At 41.8% G+C, this 20,497-nt stretch overlaps 1 protein-coding gene across 1 annotated transcript in view; it reads left to right on the forward strand.

The window, feature by feature from the left end:
• Positions 1-3,642: 3,642 nt before the first annotated feature.
• The window catches only part of abcc12 (ATP-binding cassette, sub-family C (CFTR/MRP), member 12), a 36,649-nt gene continuing 19,794 nt past the window's right edge, over positions 3,643-20,497 (forward strand). Inside the window, exons 1-15 of the mRNA XM_068314322.1 lie at positions 3,643-3,710; positions 7,433-7,490; positions 7,643-7,791; positions 7,941-8,087; positions 8,298-8,445; positions 8,821-9,057; positions 11,944-12,117; positions 12,354-12,501; positions 14,368-14,516; positions 14,645-14,752; positions 14,886-15,116; positions 15,199-15,270; positions 15,619-15,743; positions 16,445-16,517; positions 20,292-20,495. Coding sequence (XP_068170423.1) covers positions 3,685-3,710; positions 7,433-7,490; positions 7,643-7,791; positions 7,941-8,087; positions 8,298-8,445; positions 8,821-9,057; positions 11,944-12,117; positions 12,354-12,501; positions 14,368-14,516; positions 14,645-14,752; positions 14,886-15,116; positions 15,199-15,270; positions 15,619-15,743; positions 16,445-16,517; positions 20,292-20,495 — 2,049 coding nt within the window. The 5' untranslated portion in view covers positions 3,643-3,684. The remainder of the gene's footprint in view (positions 3,711-7,432; positions 7,491-7,642; positions 7,792-7,940; positions 8,088-8,297; positions 8,446-8,820; positions 9,058-11,943; positions 12,118-12,353; positions 12,502-14,367; positions 14,517-14,644; positions 14,753-14,885; positions 15,117-15,198; positions 15,271-15,618; positions 15,744-16,444; positions 16,518-20,291; positions 20,496-20,497) is intronic.

Here is a 20,497-nt window from a genome sequence, read left to right on the forward strand (position 1 = left end):
GGATGCTTGGTGCTCAAATATAAGTAAGAAGCAATTCTTTTGGGTTAGATCTCAGCCTGAAGCATTAACAGGTTTTTGACTGCTAAACGTTGAACTCTGAATGTTTTTCTGTTTGATGTTAACTATTGATTGAGTTAACTGATAAACTTAATGGAAATGAAATAGAGAAATTAAGAATAAAGTGGTGTGTTGGACTTTTGATGACCAGGAAGAATATCAACACGTCATTTATGTCAGTACCGTGGAATACCTCACTGGATTAAAGCCTTGATTTAACCTCTACACCCCTGAGAATAAAATTCATTCAGCAAAGGTAGAGAGATATAAAAATGAGACAGGAGGGGGATATCCAACTGAGTAGAAAAAGTAAAAATGAGGCTGAACAATTGGAAGTGGATTTTTTTAACGAAATTGTCTTTTAGAGGTTGTGTTTTAATCATTAACAACTTGTTCGCGTCAATATTGTGACACTAGATAGATAGATAGATAGATAGATAGATATATACTTTAATGATCCCAAGGGAGATTCAGGTGACATCTGCTCGCAAGAGATACAATAAATACAATAAATACACACATGACAGAAAGTATAAGTAACATTATATACATGCTGTTACATAATTATAACAACAGGAAAAAGAATAGCCTAAAATAAAAGGAAGGAAGCATAGGCACATGGGAGAAGAAGAGAAGAAAGAGCTTTGGGAGTCGATGAAGTGTGATGAGTAACACGTGAATGAGCCGAGCTGTTAACTGATTAAGGACCCCCACAAAGTGTCCCACAGCGCATCCACAGTGCGTCCCAGGCCCCCCACGTCTATCCCTTCTCACCCGACCTTGATGACCCTGCGGCTTCAGACCCCCTCCTCCTGAGAGAGTGGTTGTGCCCCCTGATGGCACGAGGCACAAAGGAGGTCCTGAGTCTCTCAGTGGAGGAGCTTGGTGACAGCAGTCTGCCACTGAAGGAGCTCCTCTGCTGGGTGATGGTGGTGTGCAGGGGGTGGGTGGTGTTACCCAGGATCGACCTAAACCTGGACATAGTCCTCCTCTCTAGGACAGTCTGTATCGAGTCCAGATCCTGACCGATCACAGAGCTAGCCCTCCGGATGAGCCTGTGGATTCTCTCTGTGTCCCGTTTCCTGGCACCACCACCCCAACACACAATGGCGTGAAACAGCACACTGGACACAATGGACTGGTAAAACAGTCTGAGCAGATTAGAGCTGACGTTGAAGGAGGCCAGCCTCCTCAAGAAGTACAACCTACTCTGACCCTTCTTGTATACACAGTCCAGGTTGTGCGACCAGTCCAGTCTACTGTCCAGCTGCAGCCCCAGGTACTTATAAGTCCCTACAACGTCCACCTCCTTACCCCCGATGACTACTGGCTGTGGGGAGGGTGGTGCCCGCCGGAAATCCAGCACCATCTCCTTGGTTTTGGAGATGTTCAGCTGAAGCTCGTTCCGCTGACACCACCCCACAAAGTCCGTCACCACTCTCCTGTACTCCCTCTCATCACCCTCCCTGATACATGCCACAATTGCAGTGTCATCAGAGAACTTCTGCATGTGGCACGTACCCGAGTTGTGTTGGAAGTCTGTTGTGTAGAGGGTGAAGAGAAGGGGGGAGAGTACCGTTCCCTGCGGGGCCCCGGTGCTGCTGGTCACCACTGATGACAGACAGTTCCCCATACGGACGTACTGGGGTCTGTCTGTTAGATAGTCCGTGATCCAGCTCACGAGGTAGGGATCCACACCCATGGATGACAGTTTCTCCCGCAGGAGCCGGGGCTGGATGGTGTTGAAGGCGCTCGAGAAGTCGAAAAAGAGCACCCTCACTGCACAACTCCCGACATCCAGGTAGGAGAGGGCCCGGTGGAGGAGATACAGGACTGCATCATCAGCCCCAACTTGTGGCCGGTAGGCGAACTGGAGTGGGTCCATCGCACCCTGCACCAGGGGACGCATGAGCTCCAGGACCAGTCGCTCTAGGGTCTTCATCACGTGCGACGTGAGAGCGACTGGTCGATAGTCGTTGAGCTCAGTGGGGCGTCTCCGCTTGGGTACAGGGACGATGCAGGATGTCTTCCACAAGGACGGGACCCTCCCCAGCCGGAGACTGAGGTCGAAGACCTGGTGTAGGGGTCCGCCCAGTTCGGCAGCACAGGCCTTGAGGAGTCTAGGGGGGACCTGGTCTGGTCCGGCCGCCTTCCTTGGGCGAAGCCTCCGCAACGCAGACGTCACCTGTTCCACGGTGATGGCCGTAAGTGGGGGCGCGGCACGTTGATCCCTCCGGCCGGGGGGTCCGGCAGTTGGGGTGGGGGAAGGATCTGGGTTTGGGCTGAAGTAAGTGGGCGAGGTGGACGGAGAGGGAGAGGGGGAGGCAGATAAGCCGGACGGAGAGGGGGAGAAGGAGGTAGGTGGAGTCGGATCAGATGGGCCGGGGGAACTCAGGGGACAGGCGCATGGAGTGATGGGGGAGCTGAACCGATTAAAAAAGCTGTTAAGTTCGTCAGCTCTCTCCACGTTCCCCTCCACTGTACCGCGGCCCTCTCCATAGCCGGTGATGGCCCTCATGCCACTCCAGACCTCCAGCTGTCCTGCATCGAACCACCACCAACTTTATCGGCAAAAATCCAGGCAGCAATAGTTGACTTTTTCTGTGTTTGTGTGCGAGAGTGGGGCAGCGACACTCTGACTACAGTCTCTGTAGGGAGGGGCGGGCACTGTGTTTGACTGGCCAATCACAGAGCGTGAAGACAGTCAGTTACGCGGATTTTACAAGCACAAGTTTTGACGAGTTTTACTCATGTCGTACTAGTACTAGTCAAAAATGCTTTATCCGTATTGGATACTCGTCTGAAACGAGTACCCAGTTCAACCCTATCGCCTAGTCATTGGAAAGCCTGTTTGATTTTGACTGATTCACTTTGAGTCTACTTGTTGAGAGATACGTATCAGGTTTCTAACCCTGTAAAAATGGCGTGGGCATCAGGTTATCTCTGTCTTTGTGGATGGTCCCCAGTGATGGAAATGATTATCAGTAAAAGCAGCATTGATTTGGAGATCGTTGATTAACTTTGAAATGGCCGCTCTGGGTGCGTGCATGCAGCTTTTGCATGCACGCACATATTTTGCTTAACTGCTGTTTGTAGTTCTCGGTGTTCAGCCAAAATTAACACGTGTAAGTGTTTGCGTAACTGTTCTAAATGTGATGTGTGCATTTGTCGGTAGTGGAACACCTGAGGCCAGGAAAAACAGGGAGGGTTGGTTAACAACAAACTGTCAGATCTGTGACTCCGATGTGAGCTGCTGTGGCTGCTCTGGAATCGGTGCATCCAAATTTTTAACAGTTTATTTTAGTTATAGTTGTAGTTACACATACTTAACCAAATCAATCAATCAATCATTCGACATTGGTTTGCAACTAAAACTTTTGCCATTTATTTTTTCTGACAAAGAATAGAGCAGTACATTTTATGAAAAAACGTGTGTGTGTGTGTGTGTGTGTGTGTGTGTGTGTGTGTGTGTGTGTGTGTGTGTTTGTGTGTGTGTGTGTGTGTGTGTGTGAGTAAACAAGGCGATTCTCAGGCGACTGTGCAAAAGCTCCAGATTGCCAACAGTTATTGTTTAACCACTACCGAGGATGTGTGGTTCGCATTTTAAGAAGCGCAGCTGACACTGGCATGTTAGTGCAAGAGTCTTCAAGGACGTGAGTAGTAAACTATTCTATTCTATTCTATTCTATTCTATTCTATTCTATTCTATTCTATTCTATTCTATTCTATTCTATTCTTCAGTAGTGGTTAGAGGCGCAGATTGCTAGATTACTGATACTGGGTGGAAAAAAACGGACTATCGCTCTGCGTTCAATTATTCTGAAATTTCGAATGTCCAACTGTTGCAAACTCTTCATTGAAAGCTTTGAGTGCATGCAGATTGAATGGAAACAGAATCTGATGACAACAGCATGTGTTTTTACTTTTCTAAGACATATTCCTTGTAAACACACAAGCATGAATGGCAAACAAAATCTTCTTTACAGTTATGCTGACAGAATGTCTGACTATTGTGAGTGTTTGTGAGGAAATTTCACATTTTTGTTCAAAATATACATTCTTTGCGACTGTGCTTCTGCATTGCAAAAATCAATTTTCACAAATAAGTGGGCCAAAATTTAGAAATAAAGTGTACAAGAAGAATAATTATTCAAGAATAATATATATTAATTTATTCAATGTAGGTACTCTGGACTCATAAATGTAACAGTAATTTTATATAAATACCACAAAAATACTATAACCTAATAAATCATAAACTACTGGGTTTGCACTCTACTGTTAAAAGTGCACACTCATTCATTGTACAAAAATAAGAAATAATCATCATGCATTCAGAATAGCACACAACACTTTCATTCGTTTTTATGTCATCAATACATTTGTGTTAGGGAGCATTTTGTCCTCCATTGTGGCAGGACGCAAACTTACCCCTGAACAAACCAACCTTTGATCTTCATAAATATGACTTGTGTAAAGCAGATTAAAACGCTGGTTCACCGTGTCTTTCATTCATTACTAACGCTGTGGGGAAAATTTCTCATACTCTGTACAACGGTATAGCTATATCTATAGTGTGTCTTTCCTGTTTGGTTAATTCAGTCAAAATTAGCTTGATTTTTTTACTTTATTTGAAGCTTTGTGTGAATTTAGTTTGCCTAGATCAATTCAGGCTTCATTCGTGCCACTTTATTTAGATTTAGTTTCTGCTGTTTTATGTGTTATTGGTAATTAAATATAATTGAATAATTGAACTGAAGCAACATATTGTTACGCCTTTACGGATAGGTATACTGTATATTTATGGTTTCAAATGTAGTATAACCAACATTTTTTGCTCTGAGTATTGTGTATAGATAACTGACTAATAAAACTGCACATTCAAAAAGGAAAAGTCGTACACTATTCAATGTTAGTGCTCAGTGCTTCAAGCCATCTCTGTTGCTAGGATAAATATTATCTCTCCCCTCAGGAGGCCTTCTTCATTGTAAGATGTGGGACAAAGCTAGTTTTGTGTTGATTTTGCTGTCTATGATCTGTTTTTGAGGAAAACAATTATGCCAATACTTTTGCCTGGAGCTAACACAGTTATAATACATGATGCCAGACACAGGCATATCAACTCTGTAGATTTCATACTGTCCAGCAAAAGTCACATGGACTCATCTATAGAAATGTTATTTACAACTACTGCTATATTTATAATTATTATTATCTTAATACATTTACATACACTGTTTGAATTCGGCAGCAAATAAATGATCATAGAATGTGCTGATTAGTCTTTCAGACAGTCTTTTGCACTTTAAGAGTCTTCAGAGAGGTCGTGATCAAAGAGTATCTGCCCTGAGCAAAGATTAATAGAGTATAGACACTGTTGCTGTTGGAGGTTGATGATGCTATTGAGACTGATGAGCCTAATGAAATTGTTGAACTTAGTAAATCTGTGAAGTTTGAACAGTACTAAGAGAATCATATTCAAAAAACAGGCCTGGGATGTATGTCTGTCACTGTGCCGGATGTATGTGACCAACTAATGACAAGTTAATATACTATCCGGGGGCATCCTATCCAGATTAACAAACCATCTCACTTGACTCTTCTACTAATGGTGGAGCAGGTAGGTCCATTCCTGGGGCCCAGTAGAGACAAGCTCTTTCACAACCTCAATGAGCCAGCCCGTTTGATGGACAAGTTGTTTTCTAAGTGCCCAACATTTGGTTCGACAATGTAAAATATCTCCCAAGTTGAGGTCAGCAGCATTCTATCTGCACTGTACACAATATCAGCCAAGTACTCCTGTGCCATCTTGAAGTAATCTGACTGTTGGCCAGAGGCATTTCGAGGTCATCTGAAAGTTGTGCGCTATGAGCTCACTGTTCTCTTGCCACACCTGAGTTTTTGAGGATGTAACCACCGAAGCTTCACTCCACCTTGCCAGCTGATACATTCCATCTGCTTCTTAAGTCTCACAGGATAACCTGCTGATGGGACTTGACCTTAGTTTCTCAATACCCTTGGCATCCACCACAAGGTTCTGGCATTGGCACCTTGACAGACACCAACAATCCAATGGCCAGAGCTCACAGCAGCCACCCGAATAATGGAACAATGGAACACGGTCCATTTGGACTCAATTTCCCAAACCTCTCAGTATGCATTCAAAGAACTGCCAGAGGAGCAAGTTGAAAATCTCTCTCAGGGAATTGGACACATTTTTCCAACACACCTGCACTGTACGTGTGGGCATACCCACCCAGCCATTGAAACCAACTCATAAGCAGTTGATTATAACTTGACAGCTCAGCATCTTCATTCGGGGGTCCAGAACACATGGTTCAGAACACTTGGAACACAAGGATAATGACACAACTATAAAGTTGACCCTCAACCTAGATCCTAGGGTGTCCTGGTAACAAGTAATCTTGTGGACACTCTCATGTCTGATCATTTTGTTTGTTATGGACAAGCTGTGACTGGCACATAATTCCAATGAGATAGCTTCGCTTGGATTCATATTAGACAGACCACTCCTCCCAGTCACAACCCATGAGCATTGAAGTCTCCAATTTGAACAACACAGGCCCTAAGTGGGGACCCCTACAAGATCCCATTCGGGGATACAGAGAAGGCCGGATAGTCTGCTGTTAAGCACAAATGACAGCCAGGTTTTGGAAGGTAAAGCTCTCATTCTCTAGGGAGAATCCGGGCTGGTGGGGATACCTGCTTAATGCTTGTCATTATGGGCAACTCCAACCTGAAATAGAGTCCAGCCCCTCTCAAGGAGCTTGGTTCCAGAACCTATGCCATGCATTGAGTTGAACTCAAATATATCTACCTGCTATCACTTAACCTCATCACCTATCTTGGATTCTTTCCCATTCTATGTCCCAAACACCAGTTTAGTTAGTCCAGAAAAGCTTCTATCTTTATCTGCTGTGATCCACACAGCATCAAAATCTTGCAGTTCCTCCTGTGGTGGACCCACTGGAGGATAGACCCACATTGGTCTTTTGGATTCTCCCTGTCCAGGCCTCATTGGTACAGGACTAACCACCAGGGGCTCCTTGATGAGCCACTCTATGAAAACTGGCTCCAGGTTCTTTCGTCTGGGAGAGGTAATCGGGTTATTTCTCTCATCATATGAGTGCCATGAACTGTTCTTAGTCAGGTCTTTCAACTACGACCAATTTGCACTGGGGGAGTCTACCTGTGGCAATTGTGCCTACAGTAGAGCTACTGGCTCATCGGGGCGCCCAAACCCCTCCACCATGATAAGGTGGCTTAGAAGAATTCATCGAGGAGGAGCTAAATATTTTTAAAAAATTAAATATCATCAATAAAGTTGACTGTGCATACTTGTTGCTTGGTGCAGGACAAAAATGAAGACTGATGTTCCTCTGGAGAAGATTTATACTCAGGATGACTTTAGTGTAAGTAAAGAACAAAAAGCAGATTCCGCTGACCTTTTCACGTTTTGCTGTCAATGCTTGACATCTTTACTTCTCCAGTTATTTCTGTTACATCATGTGTTGTTGTTTTCTCATATGTTAATCTGTCATTCTCTCTCTATTGGATTCTAAAGGATGATGCTTTCCAAAGGAGAAACAATCCAGAGGTCTCAAGTTCAGATCATGCTAATTCAAACAACAATAAACGAGCGAACCGTCCACACATCAAAAAATACCACCAAAGTCTTCAGTATCTCAAGCTTTTCCGCTGCTCCTCACCATAGTTAGTGTTTCTAATGACATTGTTAATCTGTTTGAATACAATTAATCAATAGGCTTCAGTAGAAAAATATATTTAACTGTTGAATTAAATGCTATTATGGCTGCTTTATTTATAGTAGAGTTTATATTGGATTATGTTTCCTTGTCTAGTTCCCATCCAGTTGACAATGCAGGTTTCCTGTCTTTTACGACCTTTGCCTGGATGACTCCTATGATGTGGGCTATATTCAGGAAAAAGATGGACATGAGCACCCTCAGCCTGTCACCTTTTGACAGAGCTGACAGCAGTGGAGAGAGGTTTGATTATTTTCCTGCTGATTCAGGGGTGCAATACATCTCAATGAACATTTAACAGTACAATAAATTTGATATACTGTATATTTGGAAACAACTACAGATATGGAATGTCTGTAGTGCATTTCATGAAAGTCCTAGCTAAACAGAACCTTAACCTTTGTAATCATTAAACAAAGCTGACAGTGTTGACTCTGATTTTCTGTTGTGCAGGCTCTTCAGACTCTGGAAGGAAGAAGTGACAAAAGTTGGCAGGGAAAAGGCCTCTTTGTTTCGAGCAATTATTCGTTTTCAAAGAACCAGGCTGATTTTGTCTGTATTAATTGGCGTCCTCGGCATGACTGCTGCATTTATAGGCCCGGTAATTGTCATTAGAATTTAGCTAATATTAATATACACACAGTATATATTCTATTTGAGTTTTAAAAAATCCCTTATTGGGCTGCAGAGATCTGAATTATGCTGTTTAGGCAATTATTTAATCTTTTTTTTTTACTTTCAAAAGATGACTTCAGTTGTCTCAGTTGTTCAGTGAAATGCTGCATTGCTCCTGAAATATTTTGGGCAATAAGATTCTTAATTTAATTGTCCTTCTACACCATGACTTAATGTTATTATAAATTTTAAAAATAAAGAACACACTGTATTATAATGGATTATATTTATCAGTGCCAAAAGAACACAAAACCTGTCAGTGTTTTCCATGTTTTCATATATTTTTTTACTGTCTTCACAGGGTATTCTCGTTCGTAAGATCCTGACGTATGCTAATCACCCAGAGCATTCTACATTAATGTATGGCGTTGGTGTGGCTGTCAGTTTGTTCACCACAGAGTTTTGCAAGGCCTTCCTCATATCTTTACTGTGGGCATTGAACCTGCGCACTGCAGTCAGACTAAAGGGTGCGTTCTCTTCAGTGGCCTTTCAAAAAGTGATTTCTCTGCGGGTGCAAACCGGCATTTCGATGGGAGAGGTAAAAAAAACCTACAAGGGTCAAAACTTATTTGACCAACATTTCTCTTCCAGAGCTTTGCCTTATCAAATCTTTGTCCATCAGAATTGTTTTGTTTAAGAATTGTAATATTTGCCTACACGTTTTGAGAAGCATCGCATATTCAACTATTTTCCTGTAGTTCCTCTTTCTGCCACACTCCCACAGAGCAGCACTGCTGCATTTGCACATCTCCAACACTAGCCTCCCCCTCTTGTTTTCATTTATTGTTGTCTCTATTAGCATCTCAGCGTGCCATGCTTCATACCTTGGATAGTTCACTGTTTATCATGGTTATAAAGCAAAGGTTAGTGAAGATGGTGGCAGTGATAATAATATTTCTGATGGCAACTCTGCCTCTTGCTGCCTCTGAAGTGTTTTTTTTGTCTTTTTCTCCTCAAGGATTTAATTATAGGAAGCAAAAGTTTACAGCAAATGAATTTGTATTCAAAACAAACCAACAGTGAACCTTAACGGTAGATACTGGATATGTTTTATTTTTATTTATTGTACAACAACATGATATTATTTGCTTTGATGGTTTTATAGCAGTGGTTCTTAACCTTGTTGGAGGTGCCAAACCCTGCCGGTTTAACATGCTCACTCACAAAACCCTTCTTTAGTAACAAAAATAAAAAAATGTTTTCAAATTTGACATTAGTATATGTTTTACTGGTGTAAATAATGAATTGTGCATTAATTTCACTTTTTTCAAAGAACAAAACCAAGACAGTGCATGAACTCACATGACCTGCAAATCAGTGTGACTTCTGCTGTTGTTATTGAGAGACTAGTTCAGATAAGTGTGGCTTCACCTTGGCAAGTGCTACTCTTTTGTCATTTTCACATCAAAGTCCGTTTCTTTTGTTTTCCACGCAGTTTAAAGGAAGTGTTCCTTTATTTTTACCAGTGCGAGACTAGAGTTGCTCAACTTGACATAGCAAATCATGCAGAACACTGACTCCCATCATATTCCATTATACAGTACATGTAATACACGTTGCACATATTCGTCCGACCACTTTCTTTTTCTGCTCAACATAGTTACTATGAATTAAAATATTAAGAAAGCAATCAGATGACGTACCATCATGACAGGCATAAATCGACTACTGAGTGCGCAAAATCCCATGTAGCACAGGTAGGCTAATCGATGTAGGGTGATCACCTGCAGCCAGTGATGGCACACAATGTGTCAAACATGCACAGTGATTTGTGTATGTTCGGCAAAAACACCCGACACATAGTGTCAGGTGTTTTGTCTTGACCTCTGTCTCCACCGAACCCCTGAGACCGACTCACCGAACCCCTAGGGTTCGGTTTCATAGTGACTTTAAGAGTACAATATTTGTGACGGACAGGAGTAGTGCGTGTCGAGTGAAATGACGATGACGTAAACTTGATTATTATTTTTTAGTGTATTTTTTTAAAACCAACGTGACTAACTCCAAATGGCCTGTGCCTGTATTTTACCTTGTTATGTGTTGTTTTTGTGAATTTATTGCATTTTGTAAGTCTTAGAGAATTTCATTTTAGTATTTAGAATAGTAATTGCACTTAAAGTGTGATTATAGATTGAAATGTAATAAATTATGAATTATGAACAATTCAGCTTATGAACAACCTCTTGGAACCAGTTGCGGTTGTATGTTTCTTAAAAACAGGAATAAAAATGTCTTGATAATTATGAAGTGTATCTGTGTGGGATCTGGTGCACATTCAATAGAAATGGATCCACCAGATGTAAGTCTATTGTCATGTGAGTAGAATGCCCTGCAAATACTCATTACGGGTTTATGATTTAGACTTTGGATAGCATGTGACTGAATTACGGAGGCATGTTCTTTTACAGAGTCCTTTGGACACTGTGTAGAATGTCACATAGAAATCAATGAAACTTCATTTGTAAATAAAACTAGCAGACAGCACTTTATAGGTTGAAAAACAAAATGTAGATTTTTTGTAGGCAACATGTTTCTAAAACATTGGGACAGGGTCATGTTTACCAATGAAAAACACATAGTTTACATTTTACACAATGTAGTTTAGAGGTAGGAAATTGTTCTTTTACCAGATGCCAAACTCTTTCTTAGCTTCTCCCTATTACTGTAATAAAGCGCATGTGATAATGTTAATAATAATGATTTAAGGACAAAATTAGATTGATTGATTGATTGATTGATTGATTGATTGGTCAGAAGTTAATTTAAAGATCCATCACTGAAGGTATCTTAGATGCAAATGTGATGTTATATTTTGATTTTTCATCTACATAGCACTTAATAACGTTACTAAAATGTATACAGTGCACACTCGTTACTCGCGGTTAATACATGCCAGGGACCACAAGCGAATAACAAGTTCTGCGATATATCGACAAACTATTTATCTTGTTATTTACAGAATTTAAATGTTTATGAATCCTCCCCATACTGATATGAAACCACCTTCTATCTGAATTACCTTTTCCCACACTCTTATAGACTGTTTAAAGCATTTTTGTGTCTCACGGAAGTTCAAGACTGACGGAATGCAGAGCACTTCCAGCTGCCGTCAGCCAATAGAATGTGCTTACAGTATCTTGTGACTACCTACTAAAAATCCGCTATGAGATGAATCCGTGCATGTTGATGCGCGATTGCGCGACGGATTATTGTTATTATTTATACACAGTTTGCTCTTAATAATAATAATATTATTATTATTATTATTATTATTATTATTATTATTATTATTATTATTATTATTATTATTATTATTATTATTATTACATACAGATGAAAAATAGTAGCGGAATTGTCACATTCTGACTGAAGTTCTAGTTTGTTAATGTCTATAACTGCATTTCTTTCACTCTCTCCATTCCAGTTGATTAATGTTTTGAGCAATGATGGACACAAGTTATTTGAGGCAGTAGTGTTTGGGAGCTTTCTGCTGTCTGCACCAGTCCTGTTCTTTGTGGCTATTGTTTATGCCTGCATTGTTTTAGGCTACACTGCACTGACAGGAGTCTTCATCTACCTCATCTTCATCCCTGTGCAGGTTTGTTGTGTGTGTGTGTGTGTGTGTGCGTGCGTGCGTGCGTGCGTGCGTGCGTGCGTGCGTGCGTCTGTCTGTCTGTCTGTCTGTCTGTCTGTCTGTCTGTCTGTCTGTCTGTCTGTCTGTCTGTCTGTCTGTCTGTCTGTCTGTCTGTCTGTCTGTCTGTCTGTCTGTCTGTCTGTCTGTCTGTCTTGATAACCCTTCCTGCAACATTATTTTATTGTTTTTTCTGCTCTCAGTTTTATTTAGCCAAGCTCATTAACACGTTCAGATGGAAAGCTATGGTGTTAACTGACAGCCGTGTTCGCACAATGAATGAGATTCTGAGCAGCATCAAACTTATCAAGATGTACGCCTGGGAAGATTCCTTTGAGGAAAAGATTGCAGGTATGATTTAGGTAGCCACATGCTTATGTTAAGATAAAGTTCTAATCACGCAAAACAGTCCTGCAGTATACATTCAGAATTGTTTTATATTGTAACATTGCCATCAGAAATCTGAACAGTGCTTTTTCTGACCTGTTGTAAATTACATTAAAATCTAGGAGGAATAATCCATAATTAAACACTTTGGGAGGATGCCATTGCAATGTGCTTCATTCAAATATTCAAATCTACAACATTTCAAGAGCTATCTTACTGTTCAGAATCTAGTCATGACACATGTTTAAACAATCCACAAAATGTGGGGGTGTGTACTGCTGTCAAAGAAGGAGGTCTTGGATGGAGGATGTCCTACATCTTGCAATGAAGTGTAATGACATGGACACAATGGCTGCTGGTGTCTTCCTTCACCCTGATATTGGTCTTTCAGTCATTTTTCAGTCACATTTGGCTTTGTGGTGTGGTGACCATGTGCTGCCAGTGATGCATTTATGACACACAGAAAACTGCTTAGAAATATTCTCACAGGCAATTCCTATCACACTTCATGTATTTTGTTTAATTTATTATTTTGTAAATTGAAACATTTGATGATCTTTTATAGTCTGATTGTCACATGACTGGCAGTGTGAACGCAAAAGCATGACAGTAGAACTATTTTATTTCAAAAGCAGAGTTCAAAAATCCTTTGATCAACTTGGTGATCATAGCAGCGCAGGCAATGGAATGAGCTTTATTATGTCCAGGGAGGTGAAGAAGGTTCTGGAAAGACAGGAGACATTAATACGTGGCAACACAAACATGGATAGAAATCAATCAGCTTTTATTTATAAAGTGCTTTATCACATCAGCAGACATTGACCCAGCAAAACCCACCAGAGCAAGCATAAGTGAGAGCGGCGGAGATAAGCTCCCTGATTGAGGAAGAAACTCCAAGCAGGGCCCAGACTCTGGAGGGCAGCCAAAGAAATACAATGTGGATAGGGACAGGGAAAGAGAAAGGGAGAGAGAGACAGAGTGGCAGATAAGCCAGTTGGGGTCAATGTCTTTAAGGTTAGTGTTTGGGGTTTTGATCCAGGCGCTGAAGTGGGGAAGTGATTGGCAGACTGCGTTCACTGACTCCTGGTTGGTTGTCTTATAGTTGTTTCTCATCATGTAGTTGGTTATTTCAAAAACACTATTACAGCTGCACGAATGAACATATGATAGTGAAGGAGGAAGACAGGAAGCAGGACCCCAGCAAATGGACAGATGAGGGGTGATACTGGTAGGAGTAAAGAAGCAGGTTCACAGAGGATGGACAGATGAGGGGTGAACCTGAGAAAACCTGTGAGAAAACTCTGGGGAAGAAGCTGAGTTAATAAGGTGTGAATGGAGACTAGGAGAGAGAGAGGTCAGAGAGGAGGAGGAGTAACAGACAGGAGAGCAGACAGGACGAGGAACAGAGAGGAGCTCAGTGTAGGAATAAACTTAAGTCTAGTCAGAAGTAGTGACATGAGCCCCACCCCCACAACTCCTCTAGGATGTTCAGGGAGGTCCCGAAAAGAAATCCCTAATGAAGGACGGGTTCTGTGTGTTTCTGTGTGGCCCTATGACTGGTGACTCGACCAGGGTGTATTGTACTTCTCGCCTTCAGTAGCATAATCCATGACCCAGATTCAAAGTGGCCATGATTCATCAAGAAGATAAATGATTAAATGAATAAATATAGGCTATGTGCTTTTAAGCTAGCAGGTATCCCTCTTTCCTCATTGCATTGTCATGAGTTAATACATGTATGCACTGTATGTCAATGATCTATAGATCTACCTGAAATAGTAATGCCACAGAGTACCCTTCTCCAAAAATGTATTTCTGTCTTCTTTTTAGGTATAAGGAAAAATGAGAAAACAAAACTGGAAATAGTGAGTTATGTCCAGAATATTAATGTCAGCATCACCAGCATCATCCCGATACTTGCCACAGTTGTTACTTTCATAGTACACACACTGTTAAAGTTCGATCTCAACACGACTGATGTGAGTACCAAAGCAGTAGAGTGCACAAACTACAATGGATTTGGCAATTTGCTCACATTTAATATGTTCATCAAAAAAGAAACTTAAGAACTTATCAGCATTGTGGTGGTGTTCTTTGTTATTACCAGGCTTTTACCACCATTGCAATCTTCAACTCTATGCGGTTCTGCTTGGCTCTAATGCCCTTGTCTGTGAAGGCCCTGGCTGAAGCTGCTGTATCGATAAAACGGCTGAGGGTAAACTCCACTCTGAGCTCTGAATGCAGCAGTTATTATATTTAGCACTGTTGTGGATTTCAGTTGCAGTTACAAGAAGTTTTAAAGATGTAGAAAACAATGGGTGTAAGATAAAATATGTGTCTGTGTTTAGAAATTATTGCTAATCCAGAACCCAGAGTCCTACCTGAGACAAGATGATGATAGTGGCTCAGCCATTGTGATGAAAAATGCAACGTTTTCCTGGACCAAACCAGAGAGGATGCTGGATTCCCAGCCCAGTTTAGCCAATGGGGTGGATGCACACATAGTAGAGGAAATGTCCCAGACAGAGACGATTTCAACGTTTCCAGCTCTGAGAAACATCTCCATCACACTGCCAAAGGTACGCCTCCAGCATGCTGTGGGAAAATTTCTTTATGAGATTGTGGTAAATTTAAAGTTACTCTGTGTATTGTTTCCTTAAGGGCAACTTGCTTGGTGTCTGTGGGAACGTGGGGAGTGGAAAGACATCACTGATATCCAGCATTTTGGAGCAGGTTAACTCTATTTCGACTCTTTTACCATTTTTTACAGTCTATGTGGCATTCTAATTACCTGTAAGTTTGATAATTTTCTAGTTAATTTCATTGTCCACTACTCTCTCAGGTTACTCAAATGACTATCCTTACTTACCTCTGCTATGCAGGTTAAATCTTCAACTTCATCTTTAGTTGTTAGCTGGTGTATTTTATGCTGCAGAAGTTGCTAATTGATTGCCAGTCTAACTTAAATGTATATAGAAATCTGCAAAAGTGCTATAGTGTCATTCTATTTTAAATTTGTTTAAACCATAGCTAACTGATGGTGTGTAACACGCTGTATTCCTGTTGTCATTTATTTTATAGATGTATCTTCTGCAAGGCTCCGTCACAGCCAATGGGACATTCGCTTATGTTTCACAACAGGCCTGGATATTTCATGGAACTGTCCAAGAAAACATCCTACTAGGAAAACCCTTTGACCAGGACAGGTAATAATAAAGGAACTCAGACACATTAAGTTTTCCCGCACCCTGCAGGTCAATTTGCATATGGGAACAATCAGTGAAGTATTTAAAAACGGAGTAACATATATGATATTTAACTGTTTAAACAAGGGTTAGTGTCAGTTCACTGTTGACTTTGACCATGTCACATGACAAATGACGTATCAAAAAAGGTTCCTCTTATCTTAGTGAATTTATGACTGGCATGGTTGTCAAACAACATCAAAAGTTATTGTATTATATAACAGATTTACTACTGGAATATGGCTGCCTATTAAAAAAGACATGAGGCTGCATACCAGTGTATAGTATTTTGATGAGTCACTTCATATCAATGAATCAACTTAGGTATGAGCACAGTGCTTGAATTAAATAAAGACAGGAGGAATGTAAGATGAACTGGACCCAAGCAACATTCTGTTACACTAGAAATCACTGCATATAATTCAAGAAACTTTATTTTCCTCATGGGGTGCACCAACTATGTATGTGGTTTTCATCATCATAAGTATGAAAAGTTTTCTGTGTTCGGAGAAATATTTTTTCAAATGTCTCATGTTTATTTAATTGATATTTGTCTGAAATGGTGCATCCCAATTTTGTTGTTTCTTCCAATTAAATAAACTGTTTTAAAGAATAATGTCTTTAAAATAACCCCTTACACAAAGTATTGTTTTACGTCACAGATATAACAGAATTCTTGATGTCTGCAGCCTCAGACCTGACCTCAAAATACTCCCATATGGTGATAAGACTGAGGTAGGACTCTGCTGTACGATTTACTGTTGACATGCTCCTCTTGTGGATTTACTATTTACTTAATTGCTCGCAACTACATCGCCTGGTCTACAGAATTTTTTATTCAACCCATTACATGCCAGTGAAGAGTCTCAATCCAGGTCTCGATTGAATCAACTCAACTGAACAACCATGAAAATCTTGATAACTTTTTGCCTCTCATCCAAGAGGCTTCTTCAGTCCTGATTGGCTGGAAGTGAGTTTCAGATATTTTTTCCTAGTGGGAGTCAGGAGGCAACTGATTGGCTGTGGCTACCCCAGAAAGGAATAGTCCGAAAGAGAAAAAGAAGAAGTGGAGTCATTAATGCATTCCAAGACCACCTGTGAAAAACAAAAATTTAATACAGTGACGAACTATTTATTTTATTTTTTACGGTAATATAAACATGTATTACCCTCCCCGCACTGATATTAAACCACCTTATATTTATATTACCTTTTCCCATACTTTAAAACACTTTTGTATTAAAGAAAAGTGTTTTTTTTAATACCCGGAAGTGCGATGCGTTCCGCAAGTCTCGTGAACGCAGTGCACACAAAGATGCTGTCAGCCACTAGTATGTGTGTCTACCTACTAAATATCCATGATGTAGTGAAGCCGTGAATCTTGAAGTGTGAATAACTGAGGGATTACTGTAGTACAATATAAAAACTAAACAAACTGTTCTTTTAATGGTTTTATCAATAACGATGTCATGACTGTTTAAGCCCACGGGGCCCGGCCGGGCTCAGCCTGAAAGGACAACGTGGGCCCAACCTCCGGTGGACTCACCACCCGCCGAGGAAACCATAGAGGACGGGTGCAGTGTGGATTGGGTGGCAGTCCTCAGCACTGGGCCCGATGACCCAATTCCTAGACAAAGAGTCTAGCTTTAGAGACATGGAATGTCACCTCACTGGGGGGAAAGGAGCCAGAGCTAGTGAGGGAGGTTGAAAGGTACCGACTAGATATACAGTAGTCGGGCTCACCTCCATCCACAGCTTGGGCTCTGGAACCCAAACCCTTGAGAGGGGCTAGACTCTCCACTTTTCTGGTGCTGTCCAAGGTGATAGGCAGCAGGCTGGTGCAGGCTTGCTTGTGGCCCCAAAGCTCAGCCGTCATATGTTGGAGTTCACCTCGGTGAACGAGAGGGTAGCCTCCCTGCGCTTTCAGGTTGGGGACAGGTGTTTCACTATTGTTTCAGCCTACGGGCCAATGGCAGTGTGGAATACCCTGCCTTCTTGGAGGCCCTGGGAGGGGTACTGAATAGTGCTCTGACTGGGGACTCCATTGTTCTCCTTGGGGACTTCAACGCTCACATGGGCAATGACAGTGAGACCTTGAAAGGAGTGATTGGGAAGAACGGCTTCCCCGGTCTGAACACGAGTGGTATTCTGTTATTGGACTTCTGTGCTAGTCACAGTTTGTCCATAACAAACACCTTGTTCAACCACAGTGATGTCCATAAGTGCACATGGCACCAGGACACCCTAGGCCGGAGGTCGATGATTGACTTTGTTGCCGTATCATCAGACCTCCGATCGCATGTGTTGGACACTCGGATAAGGAGAGGGGCAGAGCTGTCAACCACCAGCTCACCACCTGGCTCACCACCTGGTGGTGAGCTGGATCCACTGGCAGAGCAGGGGGCCAGACAGACTTGGCAGGCCCAAACGTGTTTTGAAAGTCTGTTGGGAACGTCTGCCAGAACCCTCTGTCAGTCAGGTCATCAACTCCCACCTGCGGGAGTTAAGGGATGCCGTCAAGCTGAAGAAGGAGTCCTATCAAATCTTGTGGAATTGTGGGACTCCGGAGGCAGCTGACAGGTACAGGCAGGCCAGGCGTACTGTAGCTCGAGTAGTCGCAGAGGCAAAAAAAAAAAAAAAAAAGCGGTGCACATCCAACGCCGTTTACAGTAGAGGCAGAGAGCTGCTGGCCTCGACTGGGGTATTGTCGGGAGGTGGAAAGAATATTTTGAGGATCTCCTCAATCACACCACCATGTCTTACACAGGGGAAGCAGAGTTACTGCTTGCTGAGGTCTCAGAGGTGGACTCGTCCATCACCCAAGCCGAAGTCACTGAGGTGGTTGCGAAACTCCTCGGTGGAGTTTCGCAACCATCGGGGGTGGATGAGATTCGCCCTGAGTACCTCAAGTCACTGGATGTGCAGGGACTGTCATGGTTGACACGTCTCTGTAACATCACATAGCAGTCAGGGACAGTACCTCTGGATTGGCAGGCCGGGGCGGTGGTCCCTCTTTTCAAAAAGGGGGATCGGAGGGTGTGTTCCAACTATAGGGGGATCACACTCCTCAGCCTCACGGGGAAAGTCTATTCCAGATTACTGGAGAGGAGGATTAGACCGATAGTCGAACCGCGGATTCAGGAGGAACAATGTGGTTTTCGTCCCGGTCGTGGAACACTGGACCAGCTCTAGACTCTCCATCGAGTGCTCGAGGGTTCATGGGAGTTTGCCCAACCAGTCCACATGTGTTTTGTGGATCTGAAGAAGGCATTTGATCGTGTCCCTCGGGGAAATCTTGTGGGGAGTGCTTCGGGAGTATGGGGTCATTTTATCAAAATGTTCAAGCCTCGTAGTCATTCTTAACAAAAACAGTTTTAGAAATAATAAAAGATGTAAGACAGTTTTTTTTTCACTTTTGCTTTCCACTCAGTAGCTTTCTTCATCTTTAATTCATATATTCTCCTGTGGACAGGCACCAAGCTGAGAGAGCCTCGTCCACACAATTTTTTGTAAGCTGCTCATTTTGTCTTGGGTGCTGACATTTAGCCCTGCCTCAGCCATAGAGCAATTGTGTCCATTGTGGTACAAATGTTCAGATTTTTGCTGGTTTTCACTTAGCTTCTTCTGCATCTTTATTCTTACTGTCCACAGTATGGATAAAGTAATATCTGTCTCGTTTTCTTCATCAACTTTTGATTGTTTTTTTTACCCAAGAAAGCGCTCATTGTCTCAACTCGTCACTTTCACACTGCAGCGTGTAAAATGAGCAGACCTCAAGTTGCCGTTTGGTCAATTTTGATAAGGCTGAATCGCGTGACTAGAAACTTGTGCATGATCAAAACTTAATGGCGATTTCCGGGTTCGAAATTTAGGTGAAGAGATGGATAAATTGTGAAGTTTTTTGTTGAATGGAAGTGCATTTTTTCCCAATATTGTATCATAGAAAAAAGTAGCTTTTTTTTTTTATTGTAAGTATTTAAAGCTTGCATCCCAGGGACGCAGTTGTCTGATGACTGTGCGTCCCTGTCAAAAAATGTGTGTCAAAGACTCAAGGACGCACGCTAACAAGAATACTGTAAATTTATTAAAATGTACGAATGAAACAAGATAAAAGGACATAAGGAATAGTTTTCCTCCATAATTTTAGCTTTTAATAATGAACTACTTTGTGAGAGCCTCCAAATACTTGGATGTTCAAAATGTCATAACCAAAGACTTTTAAAATATCCTCCATTATGTCATCTAGTCAGTGTGACCTTGACTCCAACTGTAGCCATTTGCTTGCATGTCCTGCCCCCCACTGTCTCTCAGATCCCCTTCTACCTCCTTGTCTGTCACTATCAAATAAAAAAGTATCTTTAAAAACCCTCATTAACAATAAGTAGAATCCCATATCCATTGATTTGGTTTCTGCATTGTTGTACTTTTGAAAAAAATAAAAAAAGAACATTTTAAAATGCAGACTCTGTAGCCAGCGTTGTTTGTAGATTTCTGCTACTTTGTTGGCAGATTGGAGAGCGAGGGCTGAATCTCTCAGGAGGACAGAAGCAGAGGATTAGCCTGGCCAGAGCTGTGTACTCTAATAAAGACATCTTCCTCCTTGATGACCCGCTATCTGCTGTTGATGCTCATGTGGGAAAACACATTTTTGAAGAATGTATTAAGAAGGAACTACAGGGAAAATCGATCATCCTGGTTACACACCAGCTGCAGGT

Source organism: Antennarius striatus, chromosome 1 (assembly GCF_040054535.1).
Source record: "Antennarius striatus isolate MH-2024 chromosome 1, ASM4005453v1, whole genome shotgun sequence".
Taxonomy (NCBI): domain Eukaryota; kingdom Metazoa; phylum Chordata; class Actinopteri; order Lophiiformes; family Antennariidae; genus Antennarius; species Antennarius striatus.